At 39.6% G+C, this 21,563-nt stretch overlaps 1 protein-coding gene across 2 annotated transcripts in view; it reads right to left on the bottom strand.

The window, feature by feature from the left end:
- Window positions 1-502: 502 nt before the first annotated feature.
- Window positions 503-21,563, bottom strand: part of LOC101677732 (solute carrier family 22 member 9) — a 33,778-nt gene continuing 12,717 nt past the window's right edge. For both annotated transcript variants that reach the window (XM_004770235.2, XM_004770234.2), the window contains 6 exons: window positions 20,881-21,004; window positions 7,581-7,696; window positions 6,249-6,463; window positions 4,755-4,863; window positions 3,852-4,055; window positions 503-1,447 (listed from right to left, as the gene is read on the bottom strand). In XM_004770235.2, coding sequence (XP_004770292.1) covers window positions 1,387-1,447; window positions 3,852-4,055; window positions 4,755-4,863; window positions 6,249-6,463; window positions 7,581-7,696; window positions 20,881-21,004 — 829 coding nt within the window. In that variant the 3' untranslated portion in view covers window positions 503-1,386. The remainder of the gene's footprint in view (window positions 1,448-3,851; window positions 4,056-4,754; window positions 4,864-6,248; window positions 6,464-7,580; window positions 7,697-20,880; window positions 21,005-21,563) is intronic.

Genomic DNA, 21,563 nt, shown 5'->3' with positions numbered 1-21,563 from the left:
TTTTTAAACTTAGAATACAGAGACTTACAAAAAAAGAAAATAAAAATCTCATAAAGGTACACCACTAGAGATTTACAGCTTTTTATAATTTTTATGAGTATTATTCTAGATTTCTCTTATATCTCTAGGGCTGGACCAACAGAGGTTTTAAACGAGTATTTAGGCATTTAGATTTCTGGCATTTGCTTTACTATGCAGAACACTTTTGTAACCCCAAGATTTTGTAGCCAGGTTTTGTATTGAATAACATGGTTTAATTGTTCTATATATCTTTTTAATCACATGGAGTATTCTTTTGGTTTAGGGAATGAAGTTTAAAAATTAGGCATTTATTTATTTATTTTTAATTTATTTTTAAAATTTTATTTATTTATTTGACAGAGAGAGACACAGCAAGAGAGGGAACATAAGCAGACGGAGAGGGAGAGGGAGAAGCAGGTTCCTCGCTGAGCAAGGAGCCTGATGCAGGGCTTGATCCCAGGACCCTGGGATCATGACCTGAGCCGAAGGCAGATGCTTAACAACTGAGCCACCCAGGCGCCCCAGGCATTTATTTATAAAATCATATAATGGTAATTATTATGTAATTACTTATTTCTGTCAGTGATTTATGATACCCTTAATCATCATAAATCATTGATAATGATTTGTTGATAATGATAATGATCAATGAATCATTGATAATGAAATCACTGATAATGATCAAACTTCAAGTGTCAACTATGCTACCTTATCATTCTGGACTTCTTTGGATTTGTAAAGGCATCTGCTATTGTGTTTTTGACCTATTGCGTCTCATTCCAGCATATGTTGCCCCCAAAACCTACCTCATCCTCCCTCCATGAGCCTCATTTTTCTGAATCATTTTGCCTATTATTGATTTGTAGATACATATGGAACTCTTTTTGGAGTTGTCCCCAAAGATGGAGTTTTCCATTGTAATTACTCCAGCAATTACTCTACCAATTAACTGGGGCAAAATCTAAGTTTTTAAATTCTATTCTACCTCTCTGTCCAGAAAGATGCTGGATGTCTATAATTTTGCACATATTTTACTATGATTCCTTTAAAAGATATTATGACTTTGAATGTATAGAATTGTCAAATCACTAAGTGGTGTACCTGAAACTAATAGAACATTGTATATCTACGAGACATCAAGAATAAAAAAACCTTTTCAAGTATTAGGGCTTTCCCCAAACTTCTCATTATGATTAACTGTAGCTATTGCATAGTTACTTAGTTCTGCAATTATAAAAGGGATCCATGTTTCCTTTATAGCTTTTTGTTTTGTTTATTTTACAGATCTTTCCAGTATCTGGGGATGATCTTGACTTTCCTTCCTCTGTCTTGTTCCTTTATTAAGCAGTTCATTACTGGAACTCCTTAAAACTGTGTCACTTTCATGAAGGTATCTTCCTTCTTTGTTTTTCTTAGGCCTTCTCTCCTGGTAAAAATACAATGAAACCAACAAAGAAGCACAAAAATGAGAAGACATCAAGTCAACATATAGGTCCTGCATTCTTTAAAGCAAACTGATTCTTGATCCATCAATTTTGATTAAAACCAGGACCCCTGCCCAAAGGATCTGAGTAAATTCTGGGAAGGCAGCTTCCATAGTTTCAACTCCCACTCTCACCTTTGGAGGCCAAGGGATCTGGAGGCCAAAGGGATTTGAAAGAGGTAAGGGCGATATACAAAAGTTTAAAAATCCTTTCCGATTTTTTTTTTTTTTAAGATTTGATTTATTTATTTGACAGACAGAGATCATAAGCAGGCGGCGAGGCAGGCAGATAGAGAGGAGGAAGCAGGCTCCCTGCTGAGCAGAGAGCCCGATGTGGGGCACAATCCCAGGACCCTGGGACCATGACCTGAGTTGAAGGCAGAGGCTTTAACCCACGGAGCCACCCAGGCGCCCGTTTTCCAATTCTTGATCATTTAAAAAATTTTTAATTTTTTAAACTTTTAAAAATTTTTAAAAATTTAAAAAATTCTGGGCGCCTGGGTGGCTCAGTGGGTTAAGCCGCTGCCTTCGGCTCAGGTCACGATCTCAGGGTCCTGGGATCGAGTCCCGCATTGGGCTCTCTGCTCAGCAGGGAGCCTGCTTCCTCCTCTCCTCTCTCTGCCTGCCTCTCTGCCTACTTGTGATCTCTCTCTGTCAAATAAATAAATAAATAATCTTAAAAAAATTTTTTTTTAAATTCTTCAAAATTTTAAAAGTTTAAAAATTTTTGATCAATTAAAATGCCTATATTTTATTTTATTTTTGAGTAGGCTCCATGCACAGCATGGAGCCCATTTAAGCCCATGGGCTAAACTCATGATCCTGAAATCAAGACCTGACCTGAGATTGAGAGTCAGATATGTAACTAACTAAGCCACTCAGGCACCCCTTTCTTCCTTCTTTCCTTCCTTCCTTTTTTAGTGGGCCCCATGACCAAAAAAATGCCTATATTTTAAGTTGGGTTTTCTTCAGTATCCCAAAAGGATAAGGACCCAAAAAGAAATATATCTCGCATGTGCCATATCTCCAAATATGTTTTTGAGAGCATCTGAAATTTTGTTTGTACATGTATCTTAGTCATTTGTGAAGCTACTACGATCCATAAAGCAAGAAAATTCATGGTCTTACCATTTTTAAAAACTCAAAAATTAAGATGCCCATATGAAAATTTCAAAGTTAGATAGTACCATGTATATGAAAGAACAAAGAAAACAAAATCTAATACTAACAATTTTTTTCACTCTGTTTTCCATTTAACCTTACAGGTCAAAGACTTTGGTTGAACTTCATAACAACTGTTAAAGTAAAAATGTCAAGTAAAAAGGAAGCCCTCCATCTGAAAGAAGACGGAACAATTATGCCTTCAACCTTTAAAGGGTTGAAACCTTCCCAGAAATCTGCCATGGTATATGAGGTTTCCCTCTGATTAATTAAACTTGTTATTTGTTTGAATGCACCAGCATTCAAGATAATAAAATTTCTTGTTCTGTGTAAAACCAACCAACCAACCAACCAACCAACCAATATTTACTCCTCCTTTCCCACTTTTCTCAACAGTTGCATTCCCAGCAGAAACCAGCAGCTGGTCTGGATCTCACAGGCAGCCCAACAAGACTCTTTCCCTGAGGTAGATTCAGATTCTTCAGTGACCAGGGCAGTCCTCAGACACTCGGGGGAGCTCACTGCACTCCCCCAGCTGGGGGCTGCTGGGGTCTGAGGGATGAGATCCTGGTGTCTGGATCTGTGTGTGTCTATGAAATACCTTCAGGGTGTGTTTGTCACCCTAAGGCACCTAATTTTGGCCTCTGGGCAGAGCCAGTCTGTGTGACCTGGGGAGCCACGGGGTGTCTAAAGTCAGTGTGAAGAGGTATGGAGCTGTAGCTAAACCAAAGGCACTGACCAGATGACATATGTCTAGGTCTAAATCTTTCCCTGGGAGGGGCAGCTGGTTGGATCAGTTGCTGGGCAGGTGACTTGGTCTTGGGATCATGAGTTCAAGTCCCATTTGGGCATATAGCTCACTAAAAATAAAATAAAATAAAACTCATAGGGGCACCTGGGTGGCTCAGATGGTTGGGTGTCTGCTTTCAGCTCAGGTCATGATCTTGGAATCTTGGGATCAAGCCCTACGATGGGCTCCCAGCTGGGCAGGGAGTCTGCTTCTCCTTCTCCCTCTGCCTCTCCCACTGCTTGTGCTCTTTCTCTCTTTAATGAATAAATCAAAAAGATTTTTTTTTAATTCATAAATCTTTCCCAGGGGACAGTGATCCTGAATGGTGTCTTGCCTTCCTCGTCACAGACCTAGAGCACACGGTTTCCCTAAGTGGCAGCCAGGGGGTCTACTCACTCCTTTTCCACATCCTGGATGAAGTCAGGCAGAGGCCGATTCCTGGTTTCAGGAAGGAGGAGAACAGCAAGTCCAGAGAGGATGGGGAAGACTCCATACATGATCCAGGGCAGGTGGGGAGAATACACAGTTAGGATCATCAAGAGGGGAGCCATGGCTGCTCCAAAGTTAGAAGCAATTCCCAGGATTCCTGTCGCTGTTGCCCTTGGAGTGCAAACAATACAAACACAGGTATAAATCCACGCAGGTAATTTGTGATTTATTATTTTGTCTAAATTATGGGAGATATCATAATAGTGTTTAGATACATGAAGGTTGACGATATACTCTTATATTTCAAATATGCTGTCATGTTTGCTAGCAATTTTTTTCAAGTGCATAAGTGCATTAGCACATACTTTCATCATTTAAAAAATACTCTTATCCATACCATCTACCATTGAGTGGTTCTGTAGATTATTTGGGATGGTATGTTAAAAAAGAACACAGTGCCTTGCCAAAGTCAAATTTTAATAAATTTTAGTTTAAATTTAGGTTGTAATTTTTGTTACTATTAATACTATTATGGTCGCTTGGGTAGTTCAGTTGTTAAGTGTCTGCCTTGAGCTCAGGTCATGATCCCAGGGTCCTGGAATCGAATTCTACATCAGGCTCCCAGCTCAGCAGGAAACCTGCTTCTCCATCTCCCTCTCCCACTACCCCCGCTTGTATTTCTCCTCTCTCTCTCTCTCCCTCTCTCTCTGTCAAATAAATAAATAAATAAATAAATAAATATAATCTTTTTTAAAAAAAGCTATTATAATTGATGCTTCTGATAACTCACCAGTGTTCTTTCCACTATAAATGTTAATTAGCTGGGGAAGGTCTGTTTTGACCCTGCTAGAGCTTCCATGAGATTTGTACCTGATTATGGTAGGGATTAGTTCATTTCCATGGGCAGAAGAACTCATGAGAGCTGCAGAAGAAACTCCTACTCCCAAAGTTGACAAAGTAACACGCAGAGTCTGCATTTCTGGAGAGGAAGACCAGCGAGACTCAGGAAATCAGAGCTAAAAGAGTCACCATCCACCAAATAACAAATGAAAAAGATAATTGGACATGTTTGCATGTGTTAAATACATTGTAGAAAAAGTGCACAGAGGCAGAGAACGTGGAGTGACTAGTAGCTGAGAAATGTGACTTATCTGTATGTTACAACTTAAACAGAGAATAAAAAACCCGAGTTATTTTATTACCTCTCCCTTACACATCAGAGATTTGCCAAAGATGGAGAGGGGAACATGAGTTCACTTTCATTTATTTTGTCCAGTGTCTTCTCTGCCTTTCATGTATAAAGTGGGTCTCCATATGAACAATTACTGAGGAACGTAAAACTCATCAATGCCCTTGAGGAGTTTAAAACCTGGGTGCACACATGATATTAACGTGGGGCTAGTATTGCGGCAGAGAGTAATAAGACATTTGTATCATGTTCTGGATAAGCTGGAGACTAGCTTGATCTAGAGCAATATTTGAAGATTTAAGAATAAAGACCTGTGTTAGGGGAACAATTGTTGGACTTTGGAAACCTCTGAAAGGAAATCTCAGAGTCCATTTTCTACTCAATAATTTAAAAAGATATATCATGAGAGTGTTACAACATTGGAGTACACTTGTGGTCAAGCAGCAAACATGCATCAGTGCACACATCCAAGATGAGGGTAGAGCTACCAGTCTGGGATCCTGTAACATACACAGTTATGCTGGGAATTAGGCAAAGCACGGGACCACCACCGTTCCTCTATTCATTACATAAGATCATTTAATTTAGTAAAATAGATTCTAAGAGAGGCTTTAACTGCTTCACTCCTTGTTCCTAAAGCCTGCTTCTCTGCTTGAAAACAAGATACTTTTATTTTCTTGAAATCAAAAGTCTTCCCTAAACCATGATTGCAGTGATGGTGACCTAATACAAGACACACAAGTGAATATAGGTAGACATCAGGGAGTAAATTGTCACCGAAGCTGTAGTAATAAGAAAATAACCAGACAGCAGAAATGAGGGTATTGTGTGCTCATATGAGATAAAATTAATATATATTGGACATGATACTGTCATTTACAATTACAAGTGTGATCGGTCAAAGCCAAAAGGGCAAGTGATTAATTGGTCTCCTAGAGAAACTTTAAGGAAGATACAGTACCAGATACTTCTCAAATGTGATAAGGATAGCCATACGTCTGCACCAGCTCTTACTGAGCTATGACTCTTTCCCAGCTGCATAATGGTAGAATCTGTCCTAAATCCTCAGATCAGTTTTGGGGAATCATTAGAGCCATATTCTCCCTTTCCTTGTGTGAGTCTAGTCCCTAAGTCCCTGAGATATTTCTTTTCTCCAACCTGTGCTCTTTTCTCACCTTCAGGCAGAAACGTGGTGGTTAGAATGAAGATTCCAAGTAAGAACCCGAAAATCATCTGGCTTACTCGACGGCCCATATGATTCAGGGCCAAAAGGGCAATGTAATTGGCAGGGAGGCTGACCATGCCAAAGAGAACCTGGAACAGGAAAACATTGTTCCCAATGTGCTGGAGGTGGAGAATCAGGCCATAAAAGGGCATGTAGGTTGCAAATCTGCAGGGAACAAAAGAAGAAAGATAGATGTCATTACGTTTAGACCCTAGGTTCTACAGACCACAATCATAAATATCATCAGACAGGCAGCCAGTGGTTGGTATTCAAGCACAAAGGTACGGTCTGTTTTGTAGAATATTCTACGTGGTGGTGATTTTAAAACTATCACAAAATATTGCATAAATTGGAGGTCATAATGGTTACTTTTTGGTAACAATTGGTGGGTGAGGGTATTCTTAAGAATATACAATGAGGGAAGCCCCTGGGTAGTTCAGTCAGTTAAGCATCTGCCTTTGGCTCAGGTCATGATCTAGGAGTCCTGCTCAGCAGGGAGTCTGCTTCTCCTTCTGCCCCTCACCCTGTTTGTATTCTCTCTCTCTCTCAAATAAATAAATAAAATCTTTTTTTTTTTTTTAAAGAAAGAATACTGGGGCGCCTGGATGGTTCAGTGGGTTAAAGCCTCTGCCTTCGGTTCAGGTCATGATCCCAGAGTCCTGGGATCAAGCTCCACATAGGGCTCTCTGCTCAGCGGGAAGCCTGCTTCCTCCTCTCTCTCCCTACCTGCCTCTATGCCTACTTGTGATCTCTGTCTGTCAAATAAATAAATAAAATCTTAAAAAAAAAAAAGAAAGAATACATAATTCTTATGAGGCACTCAAGGGTTTTAGAGTTTTTTCTATATCCTAATTTGAGTGATGGTTGCACATTTACATATTCAAATATCCATCAAGCTATATACATTGGTGCACTGAAGAATTTTTTTAAAGTTTATTTAAGTGATCTCTACACCCAGTGTGGGGCTCAAGCCAGACATCCCAACTCTTTGTGATTTTATCTCCATTGACATGGAAACTAATAAGTGAAGAAACTTAAAGCTAAAATCTCTACTGTGATTGAAGTTCACAGCTTTCATTTCCATTGGTAAGTTGACCTAATAAACAAAACTCATTGCACAATTAGTTCTGGGTCAGTCTTTCTGTAACTAAAAAACACAATTATCTTTGGCTTCCTCACGTTTTATCTCCAAATCTGTCCCTACAGCCTGTTGTATCCTTTGATAGGAATAGATTCATGTCTCCACTATTTTAATATTCTTCATGCACAGTGTGAAACCTACCTCACGAAGGACAATAAACAGATCCTTCTGCGCAGGATGGGCGTGCGGAACAAGTCAGGCACGGAAGGTTTTTCCTGTGCTATCTCCAGCTCCTCCTTCATGGTGGATCTCAAAACCTTCAACAACAACCGCCACAAGAAACTGTTCAGTTGTCACACAATGTGAGCATTAGGAGCCCCCCCCTACCCCCCTACAGAGGATAAGCTAGACCACTTGCTGTTATATTTAGGAGGAAATCAAGACCTCAGAAAGACACTGACATGTGAAAGGTGAATTAGGGAGTTGAAGGAGCCTCGGGAAAATAAAAGAATTTTTAAACACAAGATCTGAGTGGGCTGTCAGGCATCAGAAAGGGTGTGTATGTTAGATATTCAGATCAGGAAGGGAATCAAATGTGAGTTACTTGGATTAAGGTCCAAAGCTCCATTTATGCTAGATGGGCATGAAAGACCTGGACGTTACGTTTGGTTCTCAGCCAGCCATCCTTTGCAAAGAAGCTGTTTACCTCAGGAAAAATGACATTTCCTGAGAGCCTTTATTTTGGTTCTTCATTCAGTATCTTTGAGGGAATTCCTGGCATATTGTGCTTCCATGAAGGTGATGCCTAGAATTAAATCTGAGAATGAAACCAGGGTGGCATCTTGATGTAGAATAACTCATACCCAAGTTGGTTATAATCTGGAGTTGCTTAATGGCCCTGCAGCATGCTAGGTGTATACCTTGCAGGTTATTAAGTATTTCTAAACCCCGATCTCTCTGTCATGAAGAAGGAGGAGGAGGAGGAGGAAAAGGAGGAGGGGGGAAGGGAGGAGAGGAGGAGGACAGGAGGGAGGAGGAGGGGAGGAGAGGAGGAGGAGGAGATGGAGAGGGAGAAGAAATAGGTAGAGAAAAATAATAGCACCTTTTCATGAAGACTTTCTACCCATACATTAGGTTATAAATATGTAGATGGAATTATATCCAGCAAACCTCAAATACTTACTTACTAATTATTCCAATAATATTGACTTAATTCTCATCCTGCCTTTACAAGTGAAACAATACCATGAAGTCCATTGGAAAAATTCCATGAGGAAGGGAATTTAGAGAAATGTAAGATCATCTAAGTGAGGACCTACCAGATTAAGAATGTCTTTTTCTTTTTCTTTTTTTTTTTTTTAAGATTTTATTTATTTATTTGAGAGAGAGACAGTGAGAGAGAGCATGAGCGAGGAGAAGGTCAGAGAGCGAAGCAGACTCCCCATGGAGCTGGGAGCCTGATGTGGGACTCCAGGATCATGACCTGAGCTGAAGGCAGTCGTCCAACCAACTGAGCCACCCAGGCATCCCAAGAATGTCTTTTTCAATTGCAGAGCTAGTTCAAGCAGCAAAATGCTGGCTTTGTGCTTTTGGAAGAGAAGAGTCAAGACAGCATCTCCTTCCTGCAACTAACACCAGAAACTCATGAACACAGGTCATTGTCATAGGCAGTACTCTAAGGATGGGCTCCAAGCATACCTTAAACTTGGGCCAGATGAGGGCTGCCATGCCTGTGAGACTGGCCTAAATCATATCCAGTATCAGAGTAAACGTCTGGGAGATGCTGATGGGTTATTTCACACTGGCCATTCACTTTTGGTGAGCAGAGATGTGAGTTGTATTTCCAGAAGAATTTAGGGAGGTGATGTCAGGTCATTTATGGGAAGTCAAGGAGCAACTCGTACCTGGTAAAATTCTTAATTAAGAAAGAGGAAGCCTATATTCAAATGGGAGCCTGCTGGATCTTTGTTTTTTTAAATTAATCTTTTCTTTTTCTCTGATTGTCCTTTGCTAGTTAAAAAAAAACACAACTATTTGTGCCCATCATAACACCATGTGGGGGTGAAAAGCATGAAACTGCCCATTGTTGTCCTGGAATTAGCAGGTACAAATACACAAAAGCCCTTCGTTAAATTTTTAGATAGTTTGTAAAACAATCACCATGATGCTGGTGGCTTTTGTTGACAATGGTGGTAGTATTCATACTACAGAAATTGATGATCACCACAAATTTGAGATCTATGGCTTTTTTCTCCCCTCCTATAATGTTAGGTGTTAAACATTTACTAGCACACCACTGGGTTGGCCCCTCTGCCGCCATTTGGACTGCTCTCAATTGGAAATTTAGTCATATCCCTGCTTGGTTTAAACCTGGCTAGTTTTACCTCAACCTGTAAGGCCCATTTCAAATGTAACTACATTCAAGTAGCTTTCAGCTCCTGCACATCTGTAATCCAGGCTATGTCCTTCTCTCGCTATTCACATTCCACCCTTGCTTTACTTCAGAGAGGCTTTAGCAAGCCCACAACCTGGCCCACCTCTTCATGAAGCTGGCAGTGGATCTACCTGCAGACCCTGGCAAAAGGTTCACACATCCATGAGCCCAAGGAGCAGACCCACTGATCAACCCTGCTAACTGGCTTACCCAGAATCTCCAGCCAAGGTGAGTGGTGAAAGGCTTTTCCTGCTAAGCAGACTGTAAAGACTGGAAGACGCTACTGCTTCTTCAAATGCACAAATACCCTGGGATGATGGGTATTAAGGAGGCCACATGGTGAGAGGAGCATGGGTGTTACATGCAACTGATGAATCATTGAACACTACATCAAAATCTAATGAAAATTTTCAATTTTCCAAACCCCAATGAGATATCAACTCACACCTGTCAGAATGACTAAAATTAATAACACAAGAACCAGGTGTTGGCAAGGATGTGAAGAAAGGGGAATTCTCTTACATTGTTAGTGGGAATGCAAACTATTGCAGCCACTCTAGAGAATAGTATGGTGGTTCCTCAAAAAGCTAAGAATAGAATTACCCTATGATCCAGCAATTGCACTACTAGGTATTTACCCAAAGTGTACAAAAATACACATTCAAAGGAGTACATGCCCCCTGATGTTTATAGCAGCATTATCAACAACAACCGAACTAGGGAAAGAGCCCAAATGCCCATCAACTGATGAATAGATAAGGAAAATGTGGTATATAGGTATGTATGTGTGTGTGTATGTGTATGTATGTGTATATATATATATATATATATATATATTTAGAAATACTACTTGGCCATCAACAGAATGAATTCTTGCCATTTGCTATGATATGGATGGAGTTAAAGTGTACTATGCTAAGGAAAATAAGTCAATCAGAGAAAGACAAATGCTATATGATTTCACTCTTTTGTGGAATTTAAGAAACAAAATGGATGAACATTTGGGAGGAGGAAAGGAGAGAGAGAGGGAAACAAATCATGAGACTCTTAAGTATAGAGAACAGGGTTGATGGAGGGAAGTGGTTGGAAGATGAGAGGGATGGGTAATGGGTATTAAGGAAGACATGTGTTATTATGAGCACTGGATATTATATATAAATGATGAGCCAATGAACTCTTCTCCTGAAACCAATATTGAACTGTATGTCAACTAACTAGAAATTTTTTTAAAATGTAGTCCAGAAATAAAAGCCTGACACCAGATGGCTTCACAGGTGAATTCTACCAAACATGTAAGTTATGAACACTGATCCTCCTCATTCTTTTCCAAAAAATAGAGTAAATACTAACAGATTTGTTTTATGAGTGCAGTATGACTCTGAAACCAAAGTCAGACAAAGACGCCATAAGGAAAGAAAACTACAGGGTAGTATCCCCAATGAACATAAGTGAAAAAATTATCAGCAACGTATTAGCCAGCCAACTTCAACAGCACACACAGGCTGCACACATGACTCAGTTGGATTTATTCCTGGGATGCAAGGATAATTCAACATATGCATATTTTTAAAATTGTGATACACCACATTAACAGAATGAAGGTTAGAAAACATTGAAGGTTAGAAAATATATGATCATCCCAATAGATGTAAAAAAGCATCTGACACCATTCAATCCACATCCATGATTTTAAAAACTTTCAAGAAATAAGGAACTTACCTTAAAGGTCATATATGAAAAGCCCACAGCTAACATTATACTCAATGGTGGAAAACTTAGAGCTTTTCCTCTAAGATCTGGAACCAGACAAGAATGATGCTTTAATTCAACATAGGATTGAGAAGTCCTAGCCAGAGCAATTAGATAAGAAAAAGAAACAGAAGGCATTCAAACCAGAAAGGAAGAAAAAAGATTATCTCTGGTGGCAGATGACATGATCTTTTATGCAGAAAACCCTAAAGACATCTCCAAATTTTGTTAGAAACAATACATGAATTCAGTTTCAGGACACAAGAGCAAAATACAAAAATCGGTTGCATTTCTATACACCAGCAACAGACTATCTGAAAATGAAATTAAGAAAACAATCCTGTTCAGGGCACCTGGGTGGTTCAGTCAGTTAAGCATCCAACTCCTGATCTCAGCTTAAGTTTTGATCTCAGGATCGTGAGTTCAGGCCCTACACGGGGCTCCACCCTGGGTGTGGTATTTTTTTAAAATCCTGTTTACAATAAATTCAAAAGTAATAGAGTCTTTAGAAATGAACTTAACCAGAGATGAAAAACTTGTATATTAAAAATTATAAACACTGAAGAAACAAATTAAAGCAGGCAAATAAAAAATGGAAAGATATCCCATATTCATGGATTGAAAGAGTTAATACTGTTAAAATACCCATAATACCCAAAGTGATCTATAGATTTAATAAAATCCCTATCAAAATCCTAATGGTATTCTTTACAGAAATAGAGAAAACAATCCTGAATTGATGGAAAGGATTTAAAATAGGCGGGATTCAGGAATCTCCAAAGTTCTAGGAGCAGGAAGTCCAGGAAGAAGAGTCTTGTAGTAGGTATGGCCAGGTCTGGGTACTTGCCTCTTGGATCAATCAACTTTAACCAACTTTTACCTCTGTCAGTTGACTCATTCTCAGATCATCTATTGGCCTTGTTCTTAAAATATGTTGGCAAAAAAAAAAAAAAAAAAAAAGCTTGCCCCATGCCTAGGAAAAGACAGGCCACCAGACTGAGGGTTCCACCAGACTGTTTTATCCAAAGGTAAAGAGGTGATTCCCTAAAAGAAAACTAGGTTGCAATCAGGAAGTACAAATAGTTAATGGGCAGCTCAAAATCAACAGTGGCTGATAGAAGTTGTCAGCACCAAACCACAAAAGGCTTAGTGGGTCATATGGAGGGACGTTGACTTTTATCCTAAATTCAAGAGAGAACCTATAGATGTTGTTAGGCAGGAGAAGGTGGTTTAGAGGATCAGGCTTATGTTTCTAAAGTATCCTCTGGCTGTTTTCGGTTCCCCCCCCCCTAAAAATTTAATTTATTTGAGAGAGAGCATGCACAAGTGGGGGGAGGGGCAGAGGGAGATAATCTCCAGCAGACTCCCCACTGAGCACAGAGCCTGATGGGGATTGAGTTGGACTCGATCTCAGGATCTTGAGATCATGACCTGAGCCAAAACCAAGAGTTGAATGCTTAACGGAATGAGCCATTAAGGTGCGCCACTCTAGCTACTTTCTGAGCAAGGGATGAGTAGAGAGCAACAGTGGAGGTGGGAGAGAAACTAGGCCAGAGGGAAGAAGGATGTGGACTATAGAGGTAGCAGTGGAGTTGAAAAATGGCTGGATGGATTCAAAATACATGTGGAGAATATATATATATATATATATATATATATATATATATATATAGTCTATGCGTTAGTGTTATTCTCTTTTTTTTAGGATTTTATTTCTTTTTTTGACAGAGAGAGATCACAAGTAGGCAGAGAGGCAGGCAGAGAGAGAGAGGAGGAAGCAGGCTCCCCACTTGAGCAGAGAGCCCGATGTGGGGCTTGATCCCAGGACCCTGAGATCATGACCTGAGCCGAAGGCAGAGGCTTAACCCACTGAGCCATCCAGGCGCCCCTAGTGTTATTCTTTATACAGTCTTAATGTTTTTTAAATTTTGATTTCTGTTTTCCTCACAAGTGATTCACATATGTGAATGCTATAAAATGCATCAAATCCTTTAGAATGAAGTATCAAATAAATGTTTTTAAAAGAACAAAAAAAAGAAAGAACCAATCCTGAGTAGTCCAGGGTGGCAACATAGGAAGACCCTGAACTCACCTCCCTCATAGAACACACCGATCTATATCTCTTTATAGAGCAATTAATCCTGGAGAAGATCTGAGGGATGACTGAACAGCTTCTGCACAAGAAAAGATAGACCACGCAGAGAATGGCAAGAGAAATGGAGACACAATAACAAAGGGAGTTCCCACCTCAGACACTGCAAACTGCAGTGGGACTATGAGCAGACTTGTTGCCCTGGGGCACAGAAAAAAAAAGCCAGTTTAAAAGAGCATATGAAATATAAAAGGTTAAGCCCTACAACTTTGCCAAATGGCAGGGGAGCTACTGGAACTCTTTCCAGGTCAGAGAAGTTGGCAAGCACCAGGGTTTACATTTCCTTACAACCTTGACAGTGCAGATGGAGCAGGGTCCAGGCAGCTTCACCAGTCTACTGTCTCAGTAAGCCCTGGACCCCTAGCCCACACCAGCCTGCTATCCCACCAAGGTGGCCCAGTGTGGTGCACACCAAGACACCTCTGACCAACACTCATTAGTGCTCCAGCTGTCTCATCTATATGACACAGGTGCAAAGCCCTTTAGAACCCTCCAGGCCAGCACCACTCTGTTTCCAGATGACTTGCCAGGGAATCCCCAGTGTAGAGCACCCCAGGACCTCCCACTCTAACCCCCCCTTTGTCCCAAATGATTTTCCAGGGCATCTCCTGAGTGAACTTCCCTGGACCACCTCTTCATCTGCACTGAACTCACGTCAGTTTCCACTGGCCTTCCACAGTGTCCCCTGCACAGAGTGTCCTGGGACTCCCTAGCCTGCACCCACTTCAGCTTCAGAACTCACAGAGAGAACCAATGAGAGAATGTGCAGAGAGACCAGAGAATACCCCAGCTTGTCACCGCTTAAGATTCAGCTATCCTGCTAGGATGTCTTCTGCATGGAGAGCCCCCCAAGAACCCCAGGCTTGCATTCACTTCAGCTCAGCTGTCCTTACAGGGAGCCCTCTGCATGGAGAACCCTGGGACACCCTGGCCCATGCCCACTTCAGCGCCAGGCAACCCACCAAGGACAGTCCCAAAACAGAATCCCTTGGGTCCCTAGCCCACACCAGCCACAGCTCTAGCCATACAGCACAAGTCACCAGGTACAGAGAGTCTACACAGGCAATAAGCATACACAGGATGATTCCTTCAAGTTTAGGAGAAGTAGGTGTTCCACATAATTCATAAAAACAAACACAAAAATCCAAGAAAAATTAGGAGACAAAGGAATATGCTCCAAATGAAAGAATAAGATAAAACCTCAGAAGAGGAACTAAATGAAATGGAGATAACCAATCTACCTGATAAGTTCAAAGTAGTGGTCATAAAGATGCTCATCAGACTGGAGAGAAGTGTGGATGAATTCAGTGAGAACTTTGACAAAGAGATAGAAAAAATATATATATAAAAAGAACTAATCGGGGATAAAGAATATAAGAACTGAAATGAAAAAGACACTAGAGGGAATAAACAGTAGATTAGAGGATGTAGAAGAACATGTCAGTGATCTGGAAGACAGGATAATGGAAAACACACTGAAAGCAACAATAAAAAAGAATTTTTCAAAAATGAGGATAAGTTATGGGATCTCTTGAATAACACCAAGTGAACAAACATTCACATTATAGGGGCCCCAGAAGAAGAAAAGAGAGGAAGGGGCAAAAAAAAAAAAAAAACCCACATTTATTTGAAGAAATAATTGCTGAGAAACTCCCTAACCTGGGAAAAGAAACACATATCCAAATTAAGGAAGCCAGAGAACCCCAATTAAGATGAACCCAAGGAGTTCCACACAATGATACAATAATTAAAATACCAGAGATTAAAGATAAAGAGAGAATTTTTAAAGTAGCAAGAGAGAAGCTACTAGTTACATACCAGGAGGAACCCCATAAGACTATCAGCTGATTTTTAAGTAGAAACTTTGCAGGCCAGAGGGGAGTGGCATGATGGCATGATAGAGTCAAAGTGTTGAAAAGAAAAAAAAACCCTACAACCAAGAATACTCTACCCAGCAAGATTACCATTCAAAAGGGAAGGAAAGAAAAGGAGTTTCCCAGACAAACAAAAGTTTTATAAGCTCATCAGCACCAGGGGCACCTAGTTTAAGTATCTGACTCTTCGTTTCAGCTTAGATCGTGATCTTAGGGTCACGAGATTGAGCCCTGTGTGAGGCTCTGTGCTTAGCACAGAGTCTGCTTAAAATTTATCTCCACACGGGTGCCTGGGTGGCTCAGTGGGTTAAGCCTCTGCCTTCAGCTCAGATCATGATCTCAGGGTACTGGGATGGAGCCCCGCATCAGGCTCTCTGCTCAGCGGGAAGCCTTCTTCCCTCTCTTTCTCTGCCTGCCTCTCTGCCTACCTGTGATCTCTGTCTGTCAAATAAATAAATAAAATCTTTAAAAAAATAAAAAAGGATTTCTCTCCCTCTCCTTCTGCATCAGCCACCACACATGTGCACATGCTCTCTCTATTAAATAAATAAATAATCTTTTTTAAAAAGCTCATCACCTGTGAAGTGTGTAAACCTGGTGATTCACAGACCTGTACCCCTGGGGATAAAAATATATGTTTATAAAAAATAAAAAATAAATTTAAAAAAAAAGGCTCATCACCAATAAATTGGCCTTGTGAGAAGTGTTAAAGGGACTTCTTCTTTTTTTTTTTTTAAGATTTTATTTATTTATTTGACAGAGAGAGATCACAAGTAGGCAGAGAGGCAGGCAGAGAGAGAGAGGGAAGCAGGCTCCCTGCTGAGACTCGATCCCAGGACTCTGAGATCATGACCTGAGCCGAAGACAGCGGCTTAACCCACTGAGCCACCCAGGCGCCCCTTAAAGAGACTTCTTTACATGGAAAAGAAAGGACCATAATTAGAGGTGAGAAGATTCTGGAAGGAAAAAATCTCATGTGTAAAAGCAAACATACAGTAAAGGTAGAGGGCAATTACTTACAAAGCTAGTATGAATGTTAAAAGATAAAAGTAGTATGTGCCTTGGTGAGTGCTGTGAAGTGTGTAAACCTGGAGATTCACAGACCTGTACCCCTGGGGATAAAAATATGTGTTTATAAAAAATAAAATTTTTTTTTAAAAAGATAAAAGTAGTAAAATCAATTACATGTAAAGAATTGGCACTGGGTGTCCGTGCCAAGTGTCATATGCAAACAGCGAATCATGGAACACTACATCAAAAACTAATGACATACTGTATGGTTACTAACATAACATAATTTTTAAAAAGAATTAGTTATGGGGGCTCACACAGTAATTAGATGTAAAACACGGTGCTATATACATAAAATATGGAGAAGGAAATAAAAAGGAAGTTCTTTTAGAATGTGTCCAAACTTAAGTGGTCATCAACTTAATATAGACTACTATATATTTAGGATGCTATATATGAACCTCATGAAAACCATAAACCAAAACCTGTAATAGATACACAAAAAAATAAAGAGAAAGAAAGCCAAGCACAACATTAAAGAAAGTCATCTATTACAGGAAAAGAGAACAAAAGAAGAAGAAAGGAACAGAGAAAGACAATAAAACAACCAGAAAACAATAAACAAAATGGCAAGAAATACATCTAGATCAACAATTACTTTAAGTGTAAATCATCTAAAGTCTCCAATCAAAAGACATATGGTGGAAGAATGGATTTTAAAAGACAAGACCAAAAATAAATAAATAAATAAAAGACAAGACCCCCCCCCTCCATATGCTGCTTCCAAGACACTCACCTCAGACCTAAAGAAACATACAGACTGAAAGTGAAAGAATGGAAAAAGATATTCCATGCAAATGGAAGCAAAAAGAAAAAAAGGGGGGCCAGGTAGCAATACTTATGTCAGACAAAATAGACTTTTAAAAAAGATGGTAACAAGAGGTAGAGAGGGCATTACCTAATGATAAAGGGAACAGTTCAATAAGAGGATATAACACTGTTGATGGGAATGTAAATTGGTGCAGAAACAGCATGGAGGGTTCCTTCCAAATTAAAAATAGAGGGGCACCATGGGGGCTCAGTCAGTTGAGAATCTGACTCTTGATTTCAGTTCAGGTCATGATCTCAGGGTCCCTGGATTAAGACCCACATTTGGCTCCATGTTCAGCAGGAAGTCTGCTTGAGGATTTCCCTCCCTCTTCCTCTGCCCCGACCTCTCCCTGACTCACCATGCATGTTCACGCTTTCTCTAAAATAAATAAATAAATCTTTAAAAAATTTAAAAATAGAAATAGCATGAGATCCAGTAATTCCACTACTAAACATTTACCCAAAGAAAACCCCTGTGTTTATTGCAGTGTTATTGCAATAGCCATGATATGGAAGCAGTGTAATGTCCACTGATAGATGAATGGATAAAGAAGGTGTGTTTATGCATAATACATATGTATGTATATGACATATATATTAATGGAATATTACTCAGCCATAAAAATAGAATGAGATTTTGCCATTTGTGGCGATCTGGATGGACCTGGGGGGATATTATGGTAAGTGAAATAAGTCAGACAAAGACAAATACCATACATTTTCACTTATGTTTGGAATCTAAAAAATTAAAACAAAAAGGTGAAACAGATGAATAAATATAGAAAACAAACCAGTGGTTGTCAGAGGGATGGGAGGTGAAGAGATGGGCAAAATGGATGAAGTGGAGTGGAGGGTATAGGCTTTCAGTTATGGGATGAATAAGTCATGAAGTAGGGAAGTACAGCATGGAGAATATAGCCAATGGTGGGGTGCTAGCACTGTATGGGGACAACAGCTAAACTTGTGAGCATAGTATAACGTAGAGCTGTTGACTCACTATGCCATATACCTGAAACCAATGCAATGTTGTATGTCAGCTGTTCCTCACTAGAAGAAAGAAAACACAAGCACTGATAAATTATTGACTACTACATCTGAAACTAACGATGTACTGTATGTGGGCTAATTGAATTTAAATTTAAAAAAGAAAAAAAAGCAATCCTAAAATTCATATGGAAACACAGAGGACCCTTAACAATCAAAGAACTTATGAACAGAAACAAAACCGGAGGCATCACATGTTTTGATGTCAAAATATATTACAAAGCTACAGTATGGTACTAGTATAAAAACAAACATATAGCCCAATGGAACAGAATAGCATTAGACTAAGCATACACAGTCACTTGATCTCGGACAGTGGTGACAAGAATTCACACTGGGGACAGAATAGTGTTTTCCATGAATGGTGTTGTGGAAAACAGATACTGACATGCAAAAGATTGAAACCGGAAACATCTTACATTGTACACAAAAATCAACTCACAAAGGGTTAGAGACTAAGATGTAAGATCTGAAACAAAGAAGCAGAGAACAGAATAGTATTTGCCAGATGCTGGGGGGCGTGGAAAACCAGGACATACTTGTCAAAGGGTACAAAGTTTCACTTATGTGAGATCAGTTCTAAGGATTCACTGTATAGCATAGTGTCTCTAGTTACAGTGCTATACTATATATTGAAAATTTGCTATTAGGAGGTCTTGCATTGAGTTTTATCACAAAAATAATGAATAAAAAGGGCAGGAGAAAGTTTCAGGCGATGATGGATATGTTTATTGCATGGGTTGTGGTGTCGACATTTGGATGTATACTTATTAGTTTCATCAACTTGTATATATTAAATACATGCAGCTCTTTGTATGTTAGTCATACCTCCATAAAGTTGGGTTTTTATAAAAGATTTTATTTAAATTCAAGTTAGTTAACATATCATATTATTAGTTTCAGGGGTAGAATCTCGCTATTCATCACTCGCATAAAGTGGTTTTAAGAAAAATCCTTCAGATGTGCCATTGAACATGTCTTCAAACATGTTTTATTGCTCCTCTTTGACTGTCAAGACCCTAACCCTTTCCTTTTCCAATTAAACAGGGGACGATGATGGTTCCTTGTCTCTAGGAGAATCCTTTCCATTCCCCTACCATCGCAAACAGAAAGGTTAAAGTTAAGCCCCAAAGAATTATAAACAGGATCTTGAGATATTTGCACACATATGTTCACTGCAGCACTATTCACAATAGCCAAACCAAGGAAACCAACTGAATGTCCACCAGTGGATAAATGGGTAAAGAAAATGTGATGCATACATAAAAAAAGAATATGATTCATTCATAAACAGAGGAAGTCCTGCTAGGTGCTACAATAGGTGAATCTCAAGGAAGTTTTGTTAAATGAAATAAGGCAGTCCCAGAAGGAAAAATACTGCACAATTCCACTTATATGAAGTATATAAAATATTAAAATAAATAAAACAATAAATAGAATTGTGGTTATCAGGGAGCAGGGAGAAGGAACATGGGAGATTGCTATTCAATGGGTATAGAGTTTTAGTCATGCAAGACAAAAAAGTTTGAGAGATCATTGTATTTACAATTACAACACTGTTATTATACAGTTAAAAGTTTAAGAAGCCAGATCTCATAATATGTGTTAATTTTAAGATGTCCTGATTTTTCTCTTATTAATACTAAACTAATAAATACTAATACTAATAAAAATGGAATTCCGTCCCATACTGCAATTTAGGATCAAGCACCATGACTAGCACATTATAATTTTCTGATAAATAATGTACATGTTCATGATAGGCTGAAGGGTTTACTTAATGATCCATAACAATAACTGTCATCCAGGCCCGCAGTGGCCGGGGGAGACTTCTCTGGAACTTGTCATGCTCTTGGAACTTGTAATAAATAGAATGTAAACTCCACAAAGCAGAGGTATGGACTATTGTGGCCAATGCCATGTTTCCTGGAGAGAACAGAGGGGTCCATAGAGGCACGGGGTAACTACCATGGGTGAAAGAGTGTATGACCAAGTTGCCATGTTCTATTTTGCATGGTCACTAAGCCTCCCTTCTACTGGTCTTACTTTCCTCAAAAAAAGGCCATCAGAATATGAATGGAAAGAAATGGTTTCATTTGTATTACTTTCTTTAACAAATACACAATCTTTATGATTATAAACACTAAGAGCTATCTGCTCTTATTGAGTAAAAATATCTTGTGTTCAGTTCCCAGCAACAGGATATTCTCTTTATATCAACTCAGACAACGTGGATGGCCACTGAGAACCAGGACAATGAGGTAAGAGGACCCGAAGCCAGAACTGTGTCCCCACCTTTTATTCACCCTATAGACACCAAGGTCACAGGTTTCCTATACCCCATAACCCACTTCTCTTCCTATTCACCTCCACGGTGAGGGCTTCTCCAGCATTCTTCCTTCCGTTCCTCTGTGCAGCTTTTCTCAGTGCCTTTAAGCCCTCCTCGAATTTGTTGGTGATAACCAGCCACCGAGCAGACTCTACCAGCCACCTGATCAAAGAAGACAGAGGTGCAGCCATATGTGTCCATATGCTTTGTCCTGAAATGCCTCTCCCTTCCCATCTAATATCTACCTCTTGTTCTGTTATACCAGGAAACACAAACTTACGTTCCTCTTTACCATAACTAGAAAACTGGGAGGATGACCTCTCCATGCAGTACCTTTTCACTACCGGCAATATAAAGCAGGAGTCATATTACCCCCTCACTCTTATTCTCGGGAATATTTTCAGGTTTGGCAAATAAAAATAGTGTGTCTAGTTAAATCTGAATTGAGATAAATAGTGACTATGAATAATTCTTGAGTATAACCATCTCCCGTGCAATATTTTGGACCTACTCATCCTGAAAAGTATTTGTTGTTTATGTGAAATTTTACTTGAATAAAACACCCTATATTCTATCAGGCTGAGAAATAGAAATACAGAACTCTCAGATAAAGAGAAATTTCATGGGGTACCTGGGTGGCTCCGTGGGTTAAAGCCTCTGCCTTCGGCTCAGGTCATGATCCCAGGATTCTGGGATGGAGCCCCATATCGGGCTCTCTGCT

Source organism: Mustela putorius, unplaced genomic scaffold (genome assembly GCF_011764305.1).
Source record: "Mustela putorius furo isolate JIRA1106 unplaced genomic scaffold, ASM1176430v1.1 tig00000127_pilon_pilon_pilon, whole genome shotgun sequence".
In the NCBI taxonomy this organism is placed as follows: domain Eukaryota; kingdom Metazoa; phylum Chordata; class Mammalia; order Carnivora; family Mustelidae; genus Mustela; species Mustela putorius.
This window is presented reverse-complemented; position numbering and strand designations above follow the sequence as displayed.